The 25,514-nt window shown below is 43.7% G+C and overlaps 1 protein-coding gene across 4 annotated transcripts in view; it reads left to right on the top strand.

The window, feature by feature from the left end:
- The first annotated feature begins 10,331 nt into the window (after positions 1-10,331).
- The window catches only part of LOC122001440 (glycine oxidase-like), a 40,074-nt gene continuing 24,891 nt past the window's right edge, over positions 10,332-25,514 (top strand). For 3 of the 4 annotated variants that reach the window (XR_006117368.1, XR_006117367.1, XM_042556177.1), the window contains exons 1-7: positions 10,332-10,727; positions 10,819-10,968; positions 23,862-24,076; positions 24,202-24,272; positions 24,371-24,530; positions 24,927-25,098; positions 25,336-25,491. Coding sequence is in view for 2 of the 4 variants with exons in the window: in XM_042556177.1 (XP_042412111.1) it covers positions 10,406-10,727; positions 10,819-10,968; positions 23,862-24,076; positions 24,202-24,272; positions 24,371-24,530; positions 24,927-25,098; positions 25,336-25,491 (1,246 nt within the window). In the remaining 2 variants the exon portion in view is untranslated. The remainder of the gene's footprint in view (positions 10,728-10,818; positions 10,969-23,861; positions 24,077-24,201; positions 24,273-24,370; positions 24,531-24,926; positions 25,099-25,335; positions 25,492-25,514) is intronic. The other variant, XM_042556178.1, reaches the window with a different exon arrangement.

Here is a 25,514-nt window from a genome sequence, read left to right as displayed (position 1 = left end):
AATTTTTCTCTCTCTATGCGTTTGATTCTTAAAAATTTAAAAGAGATATGAAGAAAATCGGTCGGGTACGAGGTTGATAGGATAGTTTAAGATTATCTATTTGATTAAACAACAAACCCAGACGATCATACTAGACCGGACAAGATTTAGTTAAGTATAAAACACCAGACGATATTTGTAAATATGGTGGCCAATCGACCGATCATAAGAAGCCGGTCAAGCCCGGCGTCGGATGGTTATACTGAATTGGATGAAAACTAATTAAATATAAAGCATTGGTCGATATGTGCAAGCCCAATGATAAATCGACCAGTTATAATAAACCGAGGGATATTGATAATATGATAATGTATCGGACGGAACCTGGTTAAATACAAAGAACCGGACGATATTTGCAAGCATAAGTATAAATCGACCGGTTATAACAGACCGATCAAGACGGACGACATTATGATATATTGATTAGGGCTTTATAGTAACAAGCCAGGCGACACTAGACATACTTGGATAAAATAAATAACCACCATGAAGGAAAAGGAGCGAATTTAGTAGTAGAAGAAGAAGTTTAACTTTACACAATGATCCAGATTCAAGCGAAAAAGATTACTCTAGGGACAACTGAGGAAACAAATCAGCAGGCCTATCTTCAAGGAGCTTGCGTCGGTTCAAGAAGTTTGGAGGAGGATCGCGAGACAAGAAGTCTTCTTCTCTCAATTGCTTTACGGCTCTTTCAGCTCCAGCGGTATAGGCGGCCAGAATAGACTTTACGATCGACCTGTTGAATTCAGCAGAGGTGATCAAGGTGGTAACCCGCTCCTTGAAGCGACCGTCTTCACCAGCTTTGTAAACCACTAAAGCCGTCTGGGAAGACTTCAACTCAGCTTCTTTGGTAGTGGCCTCTATCAACTCAGCTGTATTTAGGGAAGTGTTTAAGGAAGTTATTTCATCATCCTTCAACTTCAGAGCCTTGAGTTTGTCAACCAGGGTGGACTCATAATCAGACTTCAACTTGTTAGTTTTAGTAATTTGCTTCCCTAATTTGGAAGATAGCTCAGAGTTGAGATCTGTAGCCAATTTAAATTGAGTCCAAAGGCTCTCAAGTTGGGCTTCATACTGTTTTTTGGATTCATCTGAGAGCGTGGCCGAAGACAGCTCAGTAACTTGTTTCTTCAGCTTCTCGTTCTTAGAATACAAGTTATGCATCAGTTGAGCAAGGTCCATATTGGCCATCCATCGCTGAGAATATAATAAGGGGTCATAAAAATAGTTAAAGGTAAATAATGAATGAGTAAAAACAAACATACCTTAGTTTCCTCATGAGAGAATTGATCAATTGTTTCGGGAGGAGTAAGCTCTCTGAAAAGAGGGCGAATTTCCTCCCGAGCAGTGGCAAAAGAACCTCCCAGCAATACCGAGAGGACGAGAATGGTGGAAGAACTAGTAGAAAAGGAAGAGGTTGGGATAGAAGGAGGAGAAAAAATCAAGTAAGAAGAAAAGGAAGAGGTTAAAGACCCAGACTCTGGAAGAGATAAAGGAAAAGTAAAAGAAGTGCCACAAGGAGCAGTAGTGCTGGAGGAAGGCGAGGAAAAGAAAACAATAGAAGGATAGAGGTCATCCAAAGTGGGCTCAACAGGAGGAAGGTTGGTAGAAGCTAAACCTTCTGAAGATAATCCTTCAGCAATAAGGAGTCTCCTTATGGGAGAAGGAGCTCTGGTAAGTTTGCGTCCTGGGCGTTTGTTGGGAGCAACTTTAGCCAGGGATTTTTTTGAGCTTACGGGGGATGTAAGCTCGATAACAGGAAGGGAAGTGGTTGCTGAAGGAACAACAACCACTGATGAAGAAACAGCCAGTAGAGGGACGGCATGAGTTTCTACAGGAAGGCCCTCAGGAACCTCAGGAGCCACTGGAGAACTGGAAGCTTCAACTAGAGGAACCAAAGCTTCAATTGAAGGTGGCGGATCAATGGCAGCAAGAAGCTCTTGTTCTTTTGCACGAAGTGCGGCTTCCTCCAAACGCAGCTCCTCATTAATCAAAGCAGCATAAAACCCAGCCACTGCACAAAATGGGAGGAAAGGTTTTAGTTAGTAAAAATCAATAGGGAAAAAAACAGAACTTTACCTAAAGAGCCTTGCGTATTAAGCTTAACAGGGCTTAGACCAAACAGATACAGAAGATTGACCCGCAGCCATCTAGGGATAGAAAGGCGGCGACATAGCAATTTTTCGCAATAGAGGGGAAAAGAAGGATGAAGGTGAAACTCCTTGACGTCAGGTAAGGGAGGTAAAGAAGATCTCCAGGCATGGGACCAAGGGATAGGCCTAGGAAACTTCATAAAGAAGAAGCGAGATTTCCAAGCTTTGAGAGACGAAGGCATATCCTTAAAAAGGACCATCTTAGTCTGAGATTGGAAAAGAAAAACGCCGGGCTCTGAACATTTTGGGTAAGAAAACATGAAAAAATTTTGGGGAGTAGGAGAAATATCTAACAGGGTGAAACAACATGTAGGTGTCACACAAATAACGAAAAGCATTAGGTGCAAATTGTTGCAAGGGAATGTCAAAATACTGGCTCACATCAATTAGAAAAGAAGGAATGAGAAACCTCAAACCCCCTATTAACTGATCCCTGAAAAAAGTCATGCAATTAGCGGGGGGACGGTGAGGATGATCATCTAGTTTAGGGATCAAGATATTATATTCCCTAGGTATTTTATACTGCTTGCGAATAGTGAGCCTAGCATTCTTATCAAAAGAAGAGGAAATTTGGACATACCAGGGGGCAATCATTTCCTCAGCCATATACAGAAGCAGGGAGTAAGAGAAAAACAAATTACTTACTGAGAGTTGAAAGAGAAGATCATTGGAAAGGGGCAAGCGCAAGGATAGGTCAAGAGATTGCAGTCGAGAAGAAGAGCTAAGGCGAGGAAGAAGGAATGAAGTCGACAAGAAGATGAAGGGTTTAGGGTTGGAAGAACATGTAGTAACCGTCAGATTGAAACACCTTTTTTCAACAAGCGTCGTCGATCTGAGAAATGTGCAAACTTTAGTGTCACAAAGAAAAGGGGAAAAGACACGTGTCATGTGACCATAAATGGACATTTATGATGGACGCGACAAATCAAATCATGAAAGGGTTGGTAGCACCTCGTTGTACGCCTCCAAAATTCTCTTACCGTTGAAAGGACAATCACAATCAGGGAAATTTTGGAAAAAGAAGCGCAGTTTACTATGTGCAATAAAGAGAGATGGGAGAAGAAATAATAAAATAAAGTCTGACACCATTTCTATAGATTAAACTTAAAAGAAGGTTAGTAATGATATAATCTAGGTTAGAAGTCCCCTGACTTGTCCAAGAAAGGGAAATGTTGACCAAGCATTATAAATCGAGTAAGCATCACCGTGGGATGTTTTGAACAGATAAGAAATCCCATTTACTCTGGTTAACCAGAAAAATCCAAGAAAATCATCCAGTTGATACAAGAGACCTTTCGATTTTACACTCGGAACATGATCAAATACATAACATTACATTTTGCCCTCGAAACATTAAACCTTGGAAAGTCAACAAAAGTTATAAACATGAGCTCTCAGACTACCTAGAAAACTCCAACCCCGCTAAGGATAAATTTGGCCAAGGCACAGAAGTGGGAATATCTTGCTTGGCATGAAGGAAGCTTGCCCTGGTTGAAGAAGTGGAAACATTTTACCCGGACGAAGGAAACTATGAAGCAGAGTGACCTGATAAACAAGGGGGAACAAACCTATTCATACCCTCTCCAACATGTGACTGAAAGGTCCGCCTCCTGCCTGAGCCTTTTGAGCTCTGATTCCAGAACACCCACCTTAGCCTAAAACCTAAGTAGCTTGGGCTGCGATAGTGATATTAACTGATCACTAATAGCATATCTGGACATCAAGCCGTTCCACTCTGGGGCCTTACGCTCCGGATCCCGACAAACTTTGTTCCTTAAGGTCGTTCCCAACCTTGTTTGAAACTGGGTGACCGACAGAAATATCTCCAGCTCTCGTGCTAGAGAGTTAGCTAGATCCAAAGCTTGGGCAGCTTCATCTATAGATTTCGCATTGTCCAAAGAGAATTGCGCCCAGAAAGGGGGTCTAAAGCCATACTATCTGTAAGGGGAGGCAAAGAAGGTAGAAAAGAACTAAGGCAGGTGAAGAAGGAAGGAAGGATCACAACCCTATTTAAAGGGTTAAAAGACTCACAGGATCACTATACTTGGGTTCACGGGACTGCTGTACCAGAAGTCACGAGAACTGCTATAGAGAAGGTTACGAGTCTGTTACAGTGGCCATGGCAGAGTCACGATTAAAGATAGACAAAGAAACAAAATTAGACTTATGTCTAGTCAGTCGGCTACACCTCCTTCGACTAGACTTGGGGGGAAGGCTAGTGATAGGGTTAGGTTTTGTGGGTCCCCAGTGAAAAGGGGAAACAGAGATAGCAAAATTAAGCAATGTAAATATCGGCCGGGACAACATGATTAAGAAAATGTAGGTCAGTCTCGGACGAGATAATATGCTTATGAAAATACAGGGAAATATCGGATGAGATAATACTCTTAATAAAATATAGACCAATATCGGCCGAGACAACAGGTTTAAGGAAATATATGCCAATATCGGCCGAGACAACAGGCTTAAGGAAATATAGGCCAATATCGGCCGGGACAACAGGCTTAAGAAAATATTGGCAAATATCGGTCGAGACAACAGGCTTAAGGAAATATAGGGCAATATCGACCGGAACAACAGACTTAAGGAAATATAGGCTAATATCGGCCAAGACAACAGACTTAAGGAAATATAGGCCAATATCGGCCGAGACAACATTTTTAAGGAAATATAGGCCAATATCATCTGAGACAACAGACTTAAGAAAATATAGGCCAATATCGACCGGAATAACATGCTTAAGAACATATAGATTGATATCGGACGAGATAACCAGGCAGGGGTGATAAAATATAACTTATAGGACAGGACGAAAACAAACATTTTAATGATATTTATGAATAACTTATGAAAATATCTGCTTCATGTGATTGCATAACAGGTTGACTAATTTGGCGGGAAGAATGTTTCTAGACTCTTATGCAGGTACTAGACGACAAAGAAGGTATATCTAAGGTACAAAAAAGATTCCTTAAAAGTTATTTTTCACAAGTACATAGCTGACGTCATCTCATAACAAACTCTAACAAACCGGGGTCCACTTCATGACTATGGAGGTTATATGAAGTGGTATAAAAAGGGGAATCCTCTCCGTTGGCCAGGTATATTCACGTAGAGGCTCACACTCATAACCCTAGTTTTCAATTATTGTTCATCTTCTTCTTCCTTCTTCCATACTAAGAGAGATCACTGACTTGAGCATCGGAAGACCTAGCCAGGGATTCCCACCCCGGTCTTAGGTCATTGACAGTAGTGTTGGTTTGGTCTCTTGTGTGCAAGAAGCTTGGGAAGCTCCAGATCTTAGTTTTCTTCATTGGATCCTTCTTTTTGTCTTTGGATCTTCGCACGAGGAGGGCATTCTGTGACTCTATTCCCCTAGATCCGCTTTGGGTTTCTCGGATCTATATTCTACAGGTATTATTCTTCATCAGCAGTGGGTTTTCTCCCAGCTTTCCATTTTGTCAAGTTTCTCAGACAAGATCATCCCTCATGGCAGGAAAAGGTTGTCCATTCAATGGACTCAGGATGCATTTTGACATGCCAAAATCCTGATTTTATGTCAAATTTAGAGTACCATTTTGAGTTTGGATTTTATTTAAGAGTTGGTCTTTTCAGGGATTTTATAACCATCTTCTTGATAATTATCATTAAGTCTTTTGTAGTTAAATACCATTCTAGATTGGCCATGTTTTTGTTCTGATCCTTTATTAACTATGAAAGCTGGACTTCAGTGCCTAGATGTGGACCTTTGAATGACTCCTAAAGTTAAGAGTTGATTAATGTGAATTTTACATTCTTCAGTTTCCTAATTTGTATATTTTAAGTCTTGAGCCTTAATTGTAAGGTCTGGATTAATTATTGATAGTTTGCAGTAGGCTTTATCTCGGTCCCAAAATTTAGTAGGATTATCTCCAATAATTTTTAGTTTTTCTAATCTATAAATGAGGGAGTCTAAATCAAGTTTCTGGGTCTTTATTATTTGAAGTAACTATTGTGGGAGTATGAAATCAGGTGGGATCCAGGTGTCATTAGTTATAGGGTTTGATCAGCCAAGTGAGGCTAGTTTTCCAAATCTTGTTGGTCAGAAAAAACTATGGCACGGGTTTGGCTATTATTAGGTTGTGGTTGCTTACTGGGTGTTTACATGCATTTTTAGGAGAACATTGACAAGATGATGTGTTGTCAGAAGGTGTGATTTCTATGTGGGGTTTGGTGGTTAAGGGATGGATAATAGAGGGATAGTATGATACTATTGAAGATATTATGGGTGAGGAAAAGAAAAGAGCATAATCCTTGGTTAGAAGAAAAGCTCTATCTGGTGCTACAAGAAAATTTAAGCCTAGGATTAAGTGAATATTAAGATATAATAACGGTTTAATCCATAGTTTAGAGAGTGGGAGTGATGTGCTGTATTTACCACAGTTGTCATAAAACCTCAGATGCATGTTAGTGACAAATTGTGTGCAAGCTAATTGTTGGCCATCAAATTGTGTACTTAGTAATGGTTGTGATGCGATTTTTATAAAAGTTTTTGGTAAGACTAAAAGAAGTGTATTTTCATCTATGGTGGAGTTGGTGGCTCCACTATCTAGAAAGACATGTAGCGTGAACTCATGACCATGGATATTTACTAGGCATTTGACTCTAATGTCTAGAGTTTTTCCTATATTACAGATACTAGAGGCTTTTATAAAGACTATATCTCTATCTATCATATCTATTGATGTAAGTTGCAAGCCTTTGCCTTTATCAAGAGTAGCCTGAGAATAACGTGGAGGAAGGTTTTCTTTCATTTGTTTATCTAGGGTCTCTAGTTCTATTTCCAATTTATTAATACGAGTTTCTAATATAGAGACTCTTGTTTTTAATAAAAATTTTCAAGTACTTCCCTTAAAGAGTTGGCTTATGGCTATTGTAATAGAGAATAGTTGTTGAAGACAAAGATTACAGACTTGTTTCTTACATAATTTACGGGTACCTCTTTTATCTAAAGATAGATAATAGCTACAAAAGAAACAAGGAATGTTATCAGTTCCTGTTTTGAGTATCCACTCATATGGATAGTTAAGTTTTTCTGTAGTCTTAGTACAAGTTGTTTAAACATTAGATTGGTATCCGGAAATTCATCTCATAATTCTTCTAGATTGTCTAGCGTATCGTAGGGTATGTAATTTTGGCTTTCAGGATATAGGTTATACTGCTAGTATGAAGGTTGCAAGAAGGAGTTTACAAGACTATAGTCAGAAGAAGGGATAACTTATTCCATATCATCTACAAAAACAATAGAGTAGATGGAGGATATGTCAGAAACATCTGATTGTACTTCTACTAAATTAAGATTTGTGCAAGTAACTAGTTTTTGCTTCTCTGGTATATAAATTCTTTTTATTTGGGCAGGCAGAAGATAAATGTCCTGGTTCATTATAGGCGAAACATGTGATGGTATTAGCACACGTCTTCTTTGGTTTAAACTTTCACACATGTTTTTCTTTATTTAGATAGAGTTTCTTTTCTCAACTTTTTCTAACATAGTAGGTCTTTTTGAGTTTTATTGCCTTGAGCCTTGATACCGATCTTCTGGGTATTCTTGATGAATGATTTAATCTTGGTCTAGGTTGGGTGAGATCATATTGTTGAGGGATATATATCTGGCTACAAAATCTATATTGTTGATTTTTTAGTTACTTTTGTATATAGATGTAGGTATATTTTAAGTATGGAAATAATGTGTTGGAAGAAGCTACTGATTTCTCTTAACAATTTACTAAATGTAAAGACACTGATTATAGTAATGCTGCACTAGTAAATCAAGGAGATCAAATACTAGTACAATAAAATAACACAATATTAGTACTACTTACTTATATTATAGGCTCATGGTATTAGAAACTCAACTTCTTACCCTTGAAAATTATATCTATAAAAACACCCACACAAGCAATCTAAAAGAAGCCCTAGAAAGCATAAATAAAGACCTTAGTAAATTGTCTTTAGGAAAAATAATTACCCGACAACAACCTACTACTTACATACAAAACCCAAGACCTCATTCCAAATGGATCTACGAACAAAGACACGAACAAAGACACAAACTGAAAGTTTTTCTAAATTATCACAAACTTTAAGACAACCAAATAAAAACTTTTCTATGATTCCCAGGAGGTCATCAACAAATATTGCTACTTATCAATTAGAAGAACTTATAGACATTGAACATAATTTAGATATCTATTCTAACGAACAATTAAATACCTTAAATCCAAGGAGAATATATAATCAAGGACTATTATCCTTTTCTACATTACTCTATAAACATCATAGGACACAACCACTTCATCTACCAGATGGAGGTGAAGAAAGATTTACATTCATGATTAAAGGATCGGTACGAACACTTTTGTAAAGAAAACATCACTACATACATTTAGGACTAATAGTGTTCGGTAGGAACCATATATAGTGATGTTTTCTTTGCAAAAGTGTTCGGGCCGATTCTTCAGTCATGAGAGTAAATCTTTTTTCACCTTCATCCGATAGATGAAGTGGTTGTGTCCTGTGATGTCTATAGAGTAATGTAGAGAAGGATAATAGTCCTTGATTATATATTCTCCTTGGATTTAAGGTATTTAATTGTTCATTAGAAAAGGTATCTAAATTATGTTCAATGTTTATAAGTTCTTCTAATTGATAAGTAGTAATATTTATTGATGACCTCTTAGGAATCACAAATAAATTTCTATTTGGTTGTCTTAAAGTTTGTAATAATCCAGAAAAAATTTCAGTTGATGTCTTTGTTCGTAGATCCATTTGAAATGAGGTCTTGGGTTATATATATATATATATATATATATATATATATAACTAATAATAATAATAATAAATATAAAAATAATGATAAATATAATTATGATTTGAATTAATTATTAATTATTAATTTTTTATTTAAAATATAATAAAACTTCTTATTATTATTTGGATGGTTATATTTATGGTGGTTAATTTGAACAGGAAGCGTGGTAAAATAATTTTGTTTGATAATAGTTGTTAGTGTATCTTTACAATTTATGTCATTATTACTCTCACGTCACCTTAGAGAGGAGCCAATGGAGGAATCTAAGGGTGTTATATAGTTATAGAATTTTTTCACGAGCTCTTTCGTTGTTACATTTATGTCACATCAAAAGTAAAAAAGTTTACATATTTCTTCTCTATTATCAAAAAATCTCTTAACAACTTCTCATGAATCTCACACTTTTTATTATATTTATTTCTCATTTCTTTTTCATATTCTATCTTATATATAATAAATTTTTTATACTATTTAAATTCACAAATTAACGTAACATAAATAAAACATTTAATGAAAAAAAAAAAACAAGAAACAACTCCCTAGCTCCCTCCCTGCATCCATGTCAAACGAGAGCCAGTTCTAGCTCTCACTAGAATTGTATATAAATCATGTATTCGTGAATAAGTTTAGTATTTAGTATGATAAGAGCTTGTTTATATTCATTCAATATATATAAAATTAATTAAACAAATAAGTTTGAACAACTCGTTAAACTAAACAAACAAACTTGAATACATATGTGTTCAGCTCGTTAACGTTGGTAAACAACGCTCGTGAACAATGATTGAAACAAAGTTCGTAAATAATATTCACGAACCATATTTATTAATAAAATTTTTATTAATATGCTAAATAAATAATAAAATAAAATAAAATAAAATAAATAAATAAGTTTAAATTATTAAACTCAATAATTAATCAAACAATTAAAAGTTTTAAATAATCAAACAACCTTTAATTAAAAATTCGATAGTATCTAAATGAACAAACCTCAAGTCACATTCGAATTAAGGACTCGATAACATTTAAACGAACCAAGCTCAAGTTAAATTTCAAATAAACTTAAATTCATAAAAAAAAAAATAAATTAAATTATACTTAAATAATCATTTTAAAAACTTAATTCATTTTAAATTCAGTTTAGCATAACTCAACTGAATTTAATTATTTTATTAAATAAACTTAAATACTCTGAAACTCGGTTCAGCACGGCCCAATGCTCTAATACAATTGTGTGGATGTTCTAATACAATCTAATTAAACCACTAAACTAAAACTGTCTCAGCGCACTCCACGGCGGCCGGTGGTGAAATTAATTAAACAGATAAAACATAAAGAAGATAAGAGTGAATCAGCGACGGTGATGGCGATGATGGAACCGATCGCCCGCCCTTCCCCAAACCCTAATCCCTCAATCCTTTTCCTTCGCGCCTCATCCTCGGTCCGCCGCATCTCATCTGTCGCCGCCTCCCGCTTCCCCTTCGATCGGTGGCGATCTCGCCCTCGCTTTAGAGCTGCGCCGCCCCGATCCGCCGACGCCTCGCTTCCAAAGTCTGAGCACGATGTCGTTGTCGTCGGCGCTGGGATCATTGGACTGACCATTGCACGACAGATCCTCGTTGCTTCCGACCTCTCTGTCGCTGTCGTCGATGCTGCCGTTCCCTGTTCCGGCGCCACAGGAGCGGGTAGGTTTTTTTCCCTTCTTCTAGAAGGCTGAAGGCTGAAGGCTTTGATGAATGCAAAGGTGCTTACTTTGTTTGCGTCGCGTGCCGCCAGGGCAAGGGTACATATGGATGGCAAACAAGACGCTGGGTAGTGAGACTTGGGAGCTGGCGGCAAGAAGCAAGCAGCTGTGGGAGAAATTGTCTGAGAGTATAAGAGATCAAGGCAAAGACCCTGCTCAAGTGTTAGGTTGGAAGAAGACAGGTATGCCTCTCTGAATATTTTTTTTAGTCTCCGGAATGCAATGGCGAAAATGTAAATTTTGACTCTGTTTAGCCTTTGACTTAATTATCTGGATATAAGTTAAAGTTTTAAATATAAAATATAGGTTTTTTTTAAAAAAAAACTGATGTGAATGTTAAAAATTTTATTATGGATATTGTTATGATATATCGCAAAATCAAAATTGGTATCCTGATTGTTCAGTTACGAAGGCTCACTAGGGAATGGAGTCAGCTTGTATTGTTTGTCTAGAAATTAATAAAGGATACAAATTGAACATTCAAGAATGATACAAGCAAAAGAAATTTAGAAAAAAGAAGGATAACAAATTGAACATTCAAGAATGATACAAGAAAAGGAATTTAGAAAAATAAATAAAAAGATTATAAAGGACGGGAACTTAACTAGCATCAATCACCTAAACTCCGAACCCCTTACTAAAATAATAGGGAAAGTTTTAACTTTAAGTTGATTTTAGTGATTATTAAATTTTTTAAAATCTTTTTCATCATTATACAAGGAAGGTTAGTTTACGTTTTCAATGGGATCTTTCCCTGTTGTACTTTGCTTCACTTGAAAAATGCTTCCTGCCTTAAAAATTTCCATTAAATATTGTTCATCATTTCCTTGCTACCAACTCATGTTGACCACTAGTTAACTTGACAGTGGCAAACAGAAAAAGATTTACAAAGTCTAGTCAACAAAAGAACAATTTCACAACTAATAAATATCCATCACATCATAACTATTGACTAAATAAATCTTGGTTATTTTCTAAAATGGAGGAAAAGAAGATCTCTCATTTTTTGAGATTTTTCTTATATCTTTCAGAATGTCATGTGTGGAAACTTATTGCATCCCTAATCATCTCTTAAAGTGGGAGTGTAATTGCAGGTTCAGGACATTTCTCCCTGTGTTATTGATTATGCCTCGTGATGCAGCTGTATGCTACAGCTAAGCCTCTATTCTGTATAGTAATTGAAGAGCCATTTCGACTCAAAACTATTTGATTGTCTTAAACACTTCCAAATCACAAACTAAGATCAACTTTGGACTCTCCTAGGAATGCATATTCTGTCTTAGTTTGTGAATTGGAGTTTGATGTGGGTATTAGTTAATGTACATATTTTGGAAATTTCCAAACAGGGATATGTGATTAAGGAAAAAAGAATGATAGTTAGTTGCACCTCTGGGAGTTTTGCAAAATAATAATTATTACAATATTATTTAATTTATCTTACTATTTCATGATTGTGTTTAGTGTAATTTTCATTTATGAAAGTCATTAGGGATTGTGTTTATACTATATTAGTATTTTATTATTACTTTTTAAATGACAAGTTATTACAATTGTAATGTTTCGATGTTTAGGGATTAAAAAAAAGCTTTAACTCAAGTTAATATTTATGAAGATGGAAGATTGATGAGTAAAATAATGGAGAGAGAGAACAACCACATTAGGGTTATAGACTTATGAAATTTTTGACTTTGAATTAATAGTGTTAAATCGTTCAGTGGTATTCTTAACAACTGTGGTAATAACCTATTTATTCATTTCATGAAAAGTTTATGGTAAATGATCCTGTCCGAACGTTGAATCGATGGACGCTGGGCACGTGACGCTCTCAGAACTGATGATGTGGATCTCTGACCGGCCGTATGGAGCTCCGGTGAACCTGCAAAGAAGTCGGGCCGGGAAGGGGTTCCCGGCGACGACCCTCCGAAGCTCAAGTCAGGCAAGAGGAAAATGATGGAGTGGCTTCCAAGATGAGAAATCGCGTGATTGCGTACCTCCGGTGAAGTCTGTGGACTCTTATATAGAGCTCTAGGAAGGCGTGTGCACACCTGTCGAGGTGTACACGTGTCCTTTATCATACCTTAGTATGGGCTTACCAGATGAACATGCCTGACACCATACCGCTACAGTTCGAGCACGTCTATGATGGGACAGCAGAACCTTCTGTCGTGGGATTTTGCGTATACTTAGTCGTCGAACATGCCCGTTGTCAGAAGATGTTCCCCAATGTCCCCTTGTCCTTTTGTCTCTTCTTTCCCCGCGCCGAGCATCCATCCGCTCGGCAGACATCAGTCCGACCGGGAAGATTCCACTCCACGTTCTCCGGTCGGCTTGAGACGGTTCCTCCATTGCTGCTTTGTGCCTCGGCCGAGCGGGCCGCCCGCTCGGCCCGGCGACCTTGTTCACCATGAGCGTCGGAAACCCGACTCCCCATCGGGCTGTCTTCGATTCCGGTCGGAGCCGTTCGGCCAGCCGAACCCTCGGGATAACTCCGATCGGCCGGGCCTCATGCTGATCCTTCTGACTTTTGACCTCCACGAGGCGTTGACTTCCTTCCAAAGGGGTCCCCCGCCCTTACTACCGGATCACTTGCCTCCTCTTCAAGTCTAATCGAAGGAGGCGATTAGTCCAACTGACTGGACTGTGGGTAACTCCGAGCGGCCGCTCGGCCCCAGTGGGGGTAGCCATGGCATCAGTCGACATTATTCCTTGGATCTTCTCAGAATTTGCGCCAAATCCCCTCCATTAAAGCCGCGCACACGCACTGTGCGCGATAAGGGCGCCCATTAAATGCGACCTATGTTGCGGTGCCATGTGGCACCCCCGATGCCATCAGCGTACGGCGGCGGCGTTACCTTCGATGGGACCGCCTTAATTTAAAATTGACGGCCAGATGCGTGCTTTGGTTCCCGTGACCTGCATCCGACGGTGGAGGCTGTTCGGGCTTAACCCTATAAAGCCTTCGCCTTCTCCCCCTCCTTGCCGCATTTGCGTCTTCGCGTGTCCAGAAGTTTCCTTCGGCGTTTCAGTGCTCCGGTGATCTCGTTGCTACTTCTTCCGGCGACTCCGTGTTCCTCGTCGAACTCTATTCTTCTCTGTAAGGTTCTTCTTCTTTTCTATCTTTGATCCTTGTGTTTTCTTTCTGTTTCTTTCCTGAGTTTTGGTCTTCTGGGCACTGTTCCGTTTGTCATCTTCTTCCTTCTACCGCCTGCCTTTCTTCGCCTTTTGTTGTTTCGTCCGTTCGAACAATGGCTAGTTCCTCTCAGCCTCAAGACCAAGCCCTCGGCCCATGGTATACTACCATGGAGTCGCGCTTCGATCGGCGCGACGCCGATATTCTGATGGACACTTTTGAAATCCCTTCTGATTTTGAACTTATCTTACACTCCCCCTCTGCTCGGCCACACAAACCGCCGCGCGGAGCTTTCTGTGTTTTCCGCGACCAGTTCGTAGCCGGTCTGCACTTTCCAGTCCATCCCTTCATCGTAGAAGTTTGTAATTTTTTCGGCATTCCGCTCGGAAGCCTAGTCCCTAACACTTTCCGCCTTCTGTGCGACGTCGTTGTCTTGTTCAAAATTCACAACATTCCCCTCCGACCGGAGGTCTTTTATTATTTTTATTATCCTAAACAATCCGAGCTGGGCACTTACATATTCCAGGCTCGGCCCGGTTTAGTTTTCTTTAATAAATTGCCCTCTTCAATAAACATTGGAAAGAGTTCTACTTCTATCTCCGTCTTCCCGAATGGGCCTCCTTCCGAACCCAATGGCAGGTCGGACCGCCAGTCTCCCCTGAGCTCAAAAGGTTCAAGACCCGATCGGACTATCTTGGCTTGCCAACATAGGCAGTGCGAGGTCGACATCAAGTTCTTACTAGAAGGTGTGATGTCGTATTTGGCTTGAGTCCGATCCGGACTCCCCTCGGCAGCCGGTAAAATTTTACTTACATTTGCCTTGATTGCTTGATTTTCTCCTTTTCCTTTCTTGCGGATATTGTCGTGGGTCCGTGATGGCGGCATTTTGAAGAGGAAGGCGGCGGCTCGGCCGTTACCAGATGGGCAGTGGGCATCACCGGTCGGCTAACGAAGGAGAGGCGAGGCGAATGCGGAGTCGGCGCTCGAGCTTCTCTCCGGGCCGGTTGGCGTATAACCTGGCGAGGGCCTTCCGGGAGGAAGCTCACTCGGGAGGAGCGCCCGCCGACGAGGCGCAGGAGGAGACACCACTTGATCGGCGACTTCGCGATCCGTCCGAGCGGACCACCGCCGATTCTCGTGGCAAAGCCCCGCGGTGGAGGCGATCTCGTCCGATCGGACGCCGTCAGTGGGCGCGTTCGCGGCCCCCTCAAGCCATTCCGTCGGCGCTCTTCACCGCTCCCCACAAGTCAGCGTTCGGCCATCTTGTCCCGATTTTACTGCCTCAGATCCTTCTCCGATCGGACTACTCTCGGTCGGCACCGTACCATCGAGTCTCTTTGCATCTCCCCACGAAGAATTGATGCAGTCGAGTCGGTGACCAGAGCACACGATTCTGATGAAGGGGCCTTTAAGCGAAATGTGGGCGGCCGTCATATGATTCCACTCAATGATTTGTGATAGCGCGCACAGCAGGGTAAGTGCGTTTTCTTCCGAAGTTTTTTATGCATTCTTTCCGATCGGCCATTAATAATTCTTGCTTGTGCCAGAGATGGGTGGAGGAGATCGCCTTCTGCAACCGTCTGGCCATGGTGGAGGAAGAATTAAAGAGGCTGAAGGCTCCGGGCGGTCCGTCTGGCTCACAAGGTCCATCATATGCCGAGCTGCAGAAAGAGCTCAAAAAGACCCAAGACCTGTTGTCGACTGAGCAAAAGAAAATGGCCGGCCAGACCCATACTCTGGCCGAACTTGAACGACAAGTCAAGTCACTGGACCTTAAAATAAGCCTGGCCACCGAGCGGAAGAAAACGACTATCTCCGATCTGAAGAAGAAGAATGTCGAGGTGCGGGGCCTGGAGCAACGGGTTAAAGAGCTGATGGATCAGCTGGACGGAGAGAAGGTGAGCCGCTCGGCCGAGGCGACTAAACATAAGGACGAGCTGAAGAAATTGCATGAAGCTCTTGAAGCTTCACAAGCTACCTTCAAAGAATACCAGGAAGCAGAGCCCGACCGAGTCACAGCCTTGAGGCAGAAGCACATCCGCTCGACCGAGTTTTCAGAAAAAGTGTGCGAGCGGATGTATAATGCCTTCGAGCTTGCCATCACCGTCATAACGGACTACTTGAAGTCCAAGGCTCAACTTCCCGACTCCGCCAGCATCCTGGCCCAAGACTATGCGGCTCTCCTCAGCACCATCCCCAAGGATCTTTACGATTTTCTGGAGTAAAGTTTTTATGTAATTCGGCCGCTCGGCAAAAAATTTTCCTTTTTTGTAATTCGGCCGCTCGGCCTTAATTCCCCTGTTTTCAATGAAAAGTTTATTTGTGTTGTGCAACTTCGTTTTTACTCTGTGTGTTTGTGAGTGATTAGTTGGGGCCTATGACACACAACTCGGCCAACTAGGCCTCCCGAGCGGGCGTAAGTGGCATACGACTTGTCACTACTTTCCCCTGCCGCTTATCTTCAAGCGTCTTTCGTTCCGGCCGGGGGATTTGTAGTCGCCGGTCCGACTCTCGATTTTTAACGTCGGAGCTCGACGGTCTTCCGGCCGGAGGTTTATAGTCGCCTGCGCGACTCTCGATTTTTAACGTCGGAGCTCGACGGTCTTCCGGCCGGAGGGTTTATAGTCGTCGGTTCGACTCTCGATTTTTAATGTCGGAGTTCGACGGTCTTCCGGCCGGAGGGTTTATAGTCGCCGGCGCGACTCTCGATATTTAACGTCGGAGCTCGACGGTCTTCCGGTTGGAGAGTTTATAGTCGCCGTTCCGACTCGTCCCGACTCTTGGCGGTCTTCCGGGAGGTTTATAGTCGCCGGTCCGACTTTGATATTTAACGTCGGAGCTCGACGGTCTTCCGCCGGAGGGTTTATAGTCGCCGTGCGACTCTCGATATTAACGTCGAGCTCGGCGGTCTTACCGGAGGGTTTATATCGCGGTCCGACTCTCGATATTTAACGTCGGAGCTCGGCGGTCTTCACGCCGGAGGGTTTATAGTCGCGGTCCGACTCTCGATATTTAACGTCGGGCTCGGTCTTCCTCGCCAGTTCGACTCTCGATATTTAACGTCGGAGCTCGAGGTCTTCGTGGAGGTTTATAGTCACCGGTCGACTCTCGATTTTAACGTCGGAGCTCGGCGGTCTTCGGCCGGAGGGTTTATAATCGCCGCGATTCTCGATTTTAACGTCGGAGCTCGGCGGTCTTAGGAGGGTTTATAGTCGTGCGATTCTCGATTTTAACGTCGGACTCGGCGGTCTTCCGGAGGGTTTATAATCGCCGTGCGATTCTCGATTTTAACGTCGGACTCGGCGGTCTTCCGGAGGGTTTATAATGCCGTAGCGACTCTCGATTTTAACGTCGGACTCGGCGGTCTTCGGCCGGAGGGTTTATAGTCGTCTCGACTCTCGATTTTAACGTCGAGCTCGGCGGTCTTCGGTCGGTGACGATCTGCGTATACTTGCTTAATTTTCGATTTTTACTCTGCGTTTCAAGTATCTGAGCGGAAAGTATCTGAATACATTACATTGGCGCACTTTTCACCCGCTGGGTAAAGTGGAGGTGGTTCGCTCCGTGGTCGATCGATTCTTGTCAGTCTTCATCCTCCGGATAATAGGCACCGGCGAGCTTTCGATGACTTTGAAGGGCCCTGCCCAGGGAGCTTGCCAACGTCCCCGACCGACTTTACTTTCTTCCACACTAGGTCGCCGACACAGAGCGCTCTAGGGATCACGCGGGTTGTAGTTACGCTTCGTTCTTTGCAGTGCGCCATTAGGCTGGGACGGACGCCTTGGCTCGCTCTTCGTCGATCAAGTCGATTCCATACACTTTCGCTCGGCGTTGTCATCATCGTAGTTACGGATCAGGAAGAATTGTATCACAAACTTATTCGGGATAAGCGCCCGCCGTACACGAATGGAATGGCGTGGCCTGTTCCCTCCTTTGGGGCCGTGCGGATAGCCATGGGGCCCGTGACTAGTCCAGTTTTACCATATGGTCGAGGGCAGAAGAATCTGAAGAATCTCCGGTTGGCTACTTGACGACCATTGCTCAGGGATACACGGAAGTAAAATGTTGTTCGATGCCATAACTCTTGCACCATTCTTCGAGCTGCTTCCCGGCGAACTGTCATCCGTTATCAGATACGAGCCGGCGAGGAATGCCGAATCGACAGATTATATGCTGCCAGATAAACCTTTTAACCATGTGCTCGGTGATCTTGGCCAGTGGCTCGGCCTCCACCTATTTGGAAAAGTAGTCGACCGCCACTAGAAGAAACTTTCGCTGACCGGTCGCTATAGGGAACGGACCCACGATATCCATTCCCCACTGATCGACCGGACATGACACTATAGATGCTTTCATCTCCTCCGCCGGTTGGTGGGAGACGTTGTGGTACTTCTGGCAGGAGAGGCACATCGCGACGGCCCGAGCGGCGTCTGCTTGCAGGGTTGGCCAGAAGTATCCGGCCAGCAGGATCTTCCTGGCCAGCGATCGTCCGCCCGGATGTCCTCTGCACGATCTTTGGTGTACTTCCTGGAGGATGTACTCCGCGTCCTCTGTGCTCACACACTTCAAAAGTGGGCGGGAGAAAGTCTTCTTGTAGAGTTGGTCTCCCACGAGTGTGAACCGACCGGCTCTCCTCCTCAATAGCTGGGCTTCCTCCCGATCGGAAGGTGTAGCACCCGAGTGGAGAAACTCCATGATGGCTGTCCTCCAATCGCTTGGGAATGCGAGGCCTTCCATCCGGTCGATGTGCGCCACCAAGGATACTTGCTCAATTGGCTGTTGGATGACGATCGGTGATATTGAACTTGCGAGCTTGGCTAACTCATCTGCCGCCTGGTTCTCCGCTCGGGGTATCTTCTGGATAATAACTTCTCTGAAGTGGGTCTTGAGCTTTTTGAAAGCCTCAGCGTAGAGCTTGAGCCGGACGTTGTTAATCTCAAAAGTGCATGAGATCTGAGCTGGGAGTCTGAATGGAGCATCACCCGACCGGCTCCTACATGCCGGGCTGCCTGCAAGCTGGCTATGACGGCCTCATACTCCGTTTCATTATTAGTGACTTTGTAGTCCAGCCGAACGGATAGGTGCATCCGTTCTTCTTGGGGAGAAAGTAATAGCACACCAATCCCGCTCCCGAGCCGAGTAGACGATCCATCCACAAATATTTTCCACATAGCTCCGGGCTCGGGATTTTGCACTTCGGTAACAAAATCTGCTAAGGACTGCGCCTTTATCGCCGATCGGGGTTGATACTGAATGTCAAATTCACTTAACTCCGTTGTCCATTTGATGAGCCGTCCGGACGCTTCTGGGTTCAGCAGCACTCTTCCCAATGGGCTATTTGTCCGGACGATGATTGTATGTGCCAGGAAATAAGGATGAAGTCTCCGAGCGGCGAGGACCAAAGCAAAAACCAGCTTCTCGAGCCCAGTGTAGCGAGATTCAGTATCTTTTAGAATATGGCTCAAGAAGTACACGGGTTGTTCTTCACCGCTCGTCCTCACTAATGCCGAGCCTACTGCTCGCTCGGTTGAAGATAAATAAATACAGAGCGGCTCCCCTACAGCGTGCTTGGCTAGCACGGGCAAGGAATTCAAATACGTTTTCAGCTCCTCAAACGCCCGATCACATTCTTCGTCCCAATGAAACTTAGTAGCTTTGCGCAGGATCTTGAAAAAAGGGAGGCTCCGGTCGGCAGTCTTGGAGATGAATCTTGACAACGCAGTTATCCGACTGGTCAAGCGCTGTACTTCCCTCATATTTCTTGGGGGTGACATATCTTGCAACGCTTTTACCTTGCTGGGATTTGCTTCTATGCCCCGCTCGGTCACTATATAGCCAGCGCCTTTTGCTCCAACAGACATTTCGAGGTTGAGCTTGACCCGTACTTCCTCGGTTCGGAAGGTCTCCTCCGTATCAGTAAAAGATCGGCGCTCGGGACGGACTTGATGAGAATATCATCCACGTACACTTACAAATGCGTCGATCACTCCTTGAATCCCTTGTTCGTTAAGCGGTAGGTTGCTCCGCGTTCTTGATCGAGCGGCATCACATTGTAACATTAAGTGCCGTCGGTGTGCTAACCTTCTCTTGATCCTCTTGGTAGTGGCACTGATGGTATACGATAAGCGTCGATGTCATATCAGCTCGCAGACCGTGGAGTCCACAGTTGATCGATCAAGGGGAGGTAGAAATCTTTTGGGCGTGCTTTGTTGAGATCCGGAAATCGATCTGAACCCTCCACTTGTTGCCGGCTTGGACTAGCACCACGTTCGCTTGACCTCGAGGCACTTCAGCGTATGGCGGCCTCCGGGGCTTCTTGACCTCCGCTCGGATGATAGCGTTTTGTTCGGTGCTAAAGTCCCTCTTCCTTTGCTTCACCGGCCGAGCGTCCGGTCGGACGTGAAGCTCATGCTGTGCTATATTTGGCGAAATTCCCTCGTGCGTCGACCAAACGAAGACGTCGCAGTTTCTCTGGAGACATTTGATCACCTCTTTTTTCGGCTTGCCTCCAGATCGACCGCGATGCCTCCGGTCGGGTCGGTGGATCTGCACCTCCTCTTTTTCTTCGTAAACCAAAGGGATGGTTTTCGGTTATGGCGTTCACCTCGATCCGTGGCGTCTTCAGCGAAGTAGATTCGCTCGGACCATTTCGACGTAGCATCGCCGAGCCGGACTAGTCTCCTCGCACTTCTCGACTTTATCTTCATAGGAACTTGATTTTACGGTAGAAAGTGGAGCGGCTTTCGGAACTCAGCGAAAGGTCGCCCCAGGATAACATTGTATGTTGAGGGAGAGTCGACCATGACGAAGTTGGCAGTCCGCGTCCTTCTGAGCGGCTCTTCTCCCAATTATATAGCCAGTTGGACTTGCCCGACCGGTAGAACTTCATTGCCCGTAAACCCGTAGAGGGGGGTTGTCATGGGCAGCAACTCGGCTCGATCAATTTGCAGTTGGTTAAAAGCCCTTTTTAAATATAATGTTGATCGAACTGTCTGTATCAATGAAAATGCGGTGAATAGTATAGTTAACTATTACCGCTTTGATGATGAGGGCGTCGTCATGTGGCACTTCGACTCCCTCTAGGTGCCTGGGCCCAAAGCTAATTTCGGGCCCGTTCGCCCGTTCTTGGCTGCAGCCGACCGCATGGATCTGGAGCTGCCTGACACTCGCCTTCCTTGCTTTGTTGGAGTCACCTCTGGTCGGTCCACCAGCGATGATGTTGATTTCGCCGCGGGACGTGTTGCTTCTATTTTCTTCCTCCCGGGCGGACGGCCTTGCCCGCTCCTTGGATGCTCGGGGATTGTCCTCGTGCCTCTGAGGATGAGACCGCTCGGGAGACTGTCGTCGATCGGCTTCACGGTGTCCCTGTCGCCTATCGGATGATGGTGATTGACGGCGGCCACTCTGGGGAACGGGGTGGGCGATCAGGGGAAGGCTTCGACAATCTCTTGTATTATGCGTGTCGGTCCGGTGGAACGAGCAAAATATGGGGGGGTCCATACCTTCTTTTTTGGTTTGGGCTGCTCGGTGGATACCTCTTGGATGGCGTGGGACCTTGCATGGTGAGGGCGGACTGCTTTGGCTCGCGGCCCTCTGGGCGATTGGTGGCCAGTGAGCGGCTTCCGCTCGGCAGGGGTTGGCCGTTCAGTTAGAGCTTCTTTTCTTCGGGCTGCCTGTGCTTCTTCCACATTAATGTACTCATTGGCTCGGTGCAACATATGATCATAGTTTCAGGGCGGCTTTCGAATGAGTGAACGGAAGAAGTCACCGTCCACGAGGCCTTGCGTGAACGCATTCATCATTGTTTCTGAGGTGGCTGTTGGAATATCCATGGTCACTCGGTTGAATCGTTGGATGTAAGCTCTGAGCGGCTCCCTGGGCTCTTGCTTGATGGCGAATAGACTGACACTGGTCTTCTGATAACGCCGACTGCTTGCAAAGTGATGGAGAAAAGCGACGCGAAACTCTTTAAAGCTGGTGATGGATCCGTCCGGTAGCCTCCGGAACCATCGTTGCGCCGATCCCGAGAGGGTGGTAAGAAGCACCCGGCATTTCACTCCATCTGTATATTGATGTAGTGTAGCTGTGTTGTCGAACTTACCTAGATGATCGTCCGGGTCGGTGGTTTCGTTGTATTCACCGATCGCCGGGGGCAGATAGTGCTTTGGCAGAGGGTTCCGTAGGATGGCTTCTGAAAACTGCCGGTTGATCCGCTCGGGAGAGGAGTCTGTTCGGGGAGTCTTGCCTTTTCTGTTGTCTCGCATGGGCGCCTCGTCGGATGAAGATCCTCGATCACGGTTAACTGTTGTGACTTCAGGAGGCGTACAAAATAGGGCCCGATGAAATGGAACCGTGGCATGTGGTGCTTCCGCTCGGCCTCCTGATGCTGACGTCGCTTGTTGCTCCAGCCGCTCGGCTTGCGCTTTCTGCTTTTGTTGCTCCACGAGCTTAGCTGCTCTTGTCTCGATTAGAGCGTCGAGCTCCTCTTGGGAGAGCATTACGGTGTGCGGTCGTCCAGCTTCATCCATCTCTTCCGCTCGGATGCAGGTGCGTTCTCACAGACGGCGTCAATTTGATCCTGTCCGAACGCTGAATTGATAGACGCTGGGCACGTGACGCTCTCAAAACCGATGACGTGGATCTCTGACCGGCCGTATGGAGCTCCGGTGAACCTGCAAAGAAGTCAGGCCGGGAAAGGGTTCCCGGCGACGACCCTCCGACGCTCAAGTTAGGCAAGAGAAAAATGATGGAGTAGCTCCCAAGATGAGAAATCGCGTGATTGCGTACCTCCGGTGAAGTCTGTGGGCTCTTATATAGAGCTCCAGGAAGGCGTGTGCACACCTGTCGAGGTGTACACGTGTCCTTTACCATACCTTAGTATGGGCTTACCAGATGAACATGCCTGACACCATACCGCTACAGTTCGAGCACGTCTATGATGGGACAGCAGAACCTTCTGTCGTGGGATTTTGCGTATACTTAGTCGTCGAACATGCCTGTTGTTAGAAGATGTTCCCCAATGTCCCCTTGTCCTTTTGTCTCTTCTTTCCCCGCGCCGAGCATCCATCCGCTCGGCAGACATCAGTCCGACCGGGAAGATTCCACTCCACGTTCTCCGGTCGGCTTGAGACGGTTCCTCCATTGCTGCTTTGTGCCTCGGCCGAGCGGGCCGTTCGCTCGGCCCGGCGACCTTGTTCACCATGAGCGTCGGAAACCCGACTCCCCGTCGGGCTGTCTTTGATTCCGCTCGGAGTCGTTCGACCGGTCGATCCACCCCTTCTCCGATTGGACGGACCTCATGTTGACCCTTTTGACCTTTGACCTCCACGTGGCATTGACTCCCCTCCAGAGGGGGTCCCCCGACCTTATTGCCGGATCAGTAAATGTAGCAAGAAATATAGGTTAAAGAAAAAGACGGAAAATACTTAGTGGGATTAACCAACACCCTTTAGCACTCCAATGTCTACTAATACAGAAAATGGAGAAACAAAGGTCATAAATCTTGAACGTTCCAGTATAATGTTGATGTGGGTTCAATTGAAGGATCATATCCTCACATCTCGATGATTGGAGAAAAAGATGTTTAGATGAAGATCTCTTAAGAAAGAAGATTATGTCAATTCCTTTGAAGATCAGCTTGTTAAAGTCGTATTCTAATATCATCAATTGAAAGTGTCACATTAGCAAGTTTCTCACCTTCTTAGTGTCTTATTAGTTGTATTTCTATGTGCCAAACTTTTGTCTATATTGTGTGACAAATTGGACATTGATTATTATCAAAGCCCCATCTTAAGGAGAGAATTAGAGTTAATATTTGCGTGTTATGGTTTAGTCTCACGTGTTGCATTATGATGTTAAGTGTTTAAGAAAGTGATATATGCACGAGTGTAATAATAGTTGTTTTACAAGAAATATATTATTCATTATGTATACTTCATTTAATAGGAAGCTTGTTGGTTGGTAGAACGCAAGAGGAGATGCACATGTTGAAAAAAAGGGTCAAGCAACTGAATGAATCAGGGTTGAGAGCAGAATACTTGTCTACATCTTCTTTGCAATTAAAGGAACCAGCACTGAAAATTGGAAAGGAAGGTGGAGCTGCTTTTGTACCAGATGATTGCCAACTAGATGCCTCTCAGACAGTTGCATTTATTGAAGAGGTAAACTAATGCTACTCTTGTGCCCTCTTTTGCTAGCTTTTATCCTCTATATGCTCTTGGTGCAGATTTTGAAGTATGTCATGTATCCTTACCTGGTTTTATCTTTATTTGTTTTCATGTGCTAGGGTAATAAACAATTCCTTTCACATGGTAGATATGCCGAGTTCTATAATGATCCTGCCCTTTCCCTAGTAAGGTGGACATTTTTTTTCTAGGTTCATCTGATAGTACTGATCCAGTTTAGTTTCATGGTACAGCAACTGACATGCTTTGGTCGATCTTATAACCTTGCAGCTCTGCATCTGCACAAATAGTTGGCATTCAAACATCCAAGAGAAACTTGTATGCCAAAAGAGCTGTTGTCATTGCTGCTGGTACTTGGTCGGGAACCTTGATGCAAAATCTCTTAGTACAACCAAATATTTTGCCAAACATACCTGTCATGCCTAGAAAGGTTATATATGAAATTACAATCCCTTCATTATTGCTTCATGCTGTAATTGCCTAGTGATAGTGTCAAATTAACAGTTCCCCCAGTGGATCTAAAATTTGGGCTGTTCTGGTAAGGTGAACTGGAACTTGGATTGTGAGAACAGTAAGTTAGATTAGACATTAGAAAAATCCTACAAAGCAATCTATGGTAAGTGTAACAGAAAGACAATATTCCTTATTTTCCTTAGCTTTTTCTTTTGTGTTACTGATTAACTGCTACAACTACATTTCCTTGTATCTAGTAAGTAATAAATAGTAAGGTAGCAGATCCATGGGGCCGGCAGTAAGGGGGGCTGATAAGGTAGCGGATCCACCTATTTTTATTAAGTAATAAATATGTTTCCCCTTGTTTAACTAGGGATATCTTATTGTGTTGGAGAACTTCAATAAGCTTCATCTAAACCATGGGGTGATGGAGGTAGGATATATGAATCATCACAGGTCCACTTCAGGAGCAGTTGAAAATTATCAGAGCTTGCCATCCATATCAATGACTGCCACTTTAGATGTCAAGGGGAATCTTCTACTTGGTAATTCTCGGAACTCTGCCTTTGGTAATAAGTTTAAATTAGTAAACCGTTCCAGAGGAATCAAAATGTTTTAATTTGAAAGCAGACAACGCAGACCACTTGGGAGTTGGGATTTGTAAATTCCTTATTTTCATATTATTTCTGAAGGATTCCTGTGTGATTGTACATCTGAAGTTACCTAAAATCTCCTCTGATATTAAATGTGCATTAGAAATTGTTTGTGCTTGGTCTTTCTAGGGAGTAGTCGGCAGTTTGTTGGATTCAACAGAGAATTGGATGAATCTATTGTTCAACAGATATTGGACCGAGCAGGGCAGTTCTTTCCTGCATTGAATGCTTTGTCTCTTGATATTAAAATTGGCAAAAGGATAAGAATTGGACACCGTCCTTACAGTAAGCTTACTTTCTTATATATC

Source organism: Zingiber officinale, chromosome 7A (assembly GCF_018446385.1).
Source record: "Zingiber officinale cultivar Zhangliang chromosome 7A, Zo_v1.1, whole genome shotgun sequence".
Taxonomy (NCBI): domain Eukaryota; kingdom Viridiplantae; phylum Streptophyta; class Magnoliopsida; order Zingiberales; family Zingiberaceae; genus Zingiber; species Zingiber officinale.
The sequence above is the reverse complement of the archived record's forward strand: the minus strand, read 5'-3'. Positions and strand labels throughout refer to the sequence as shown.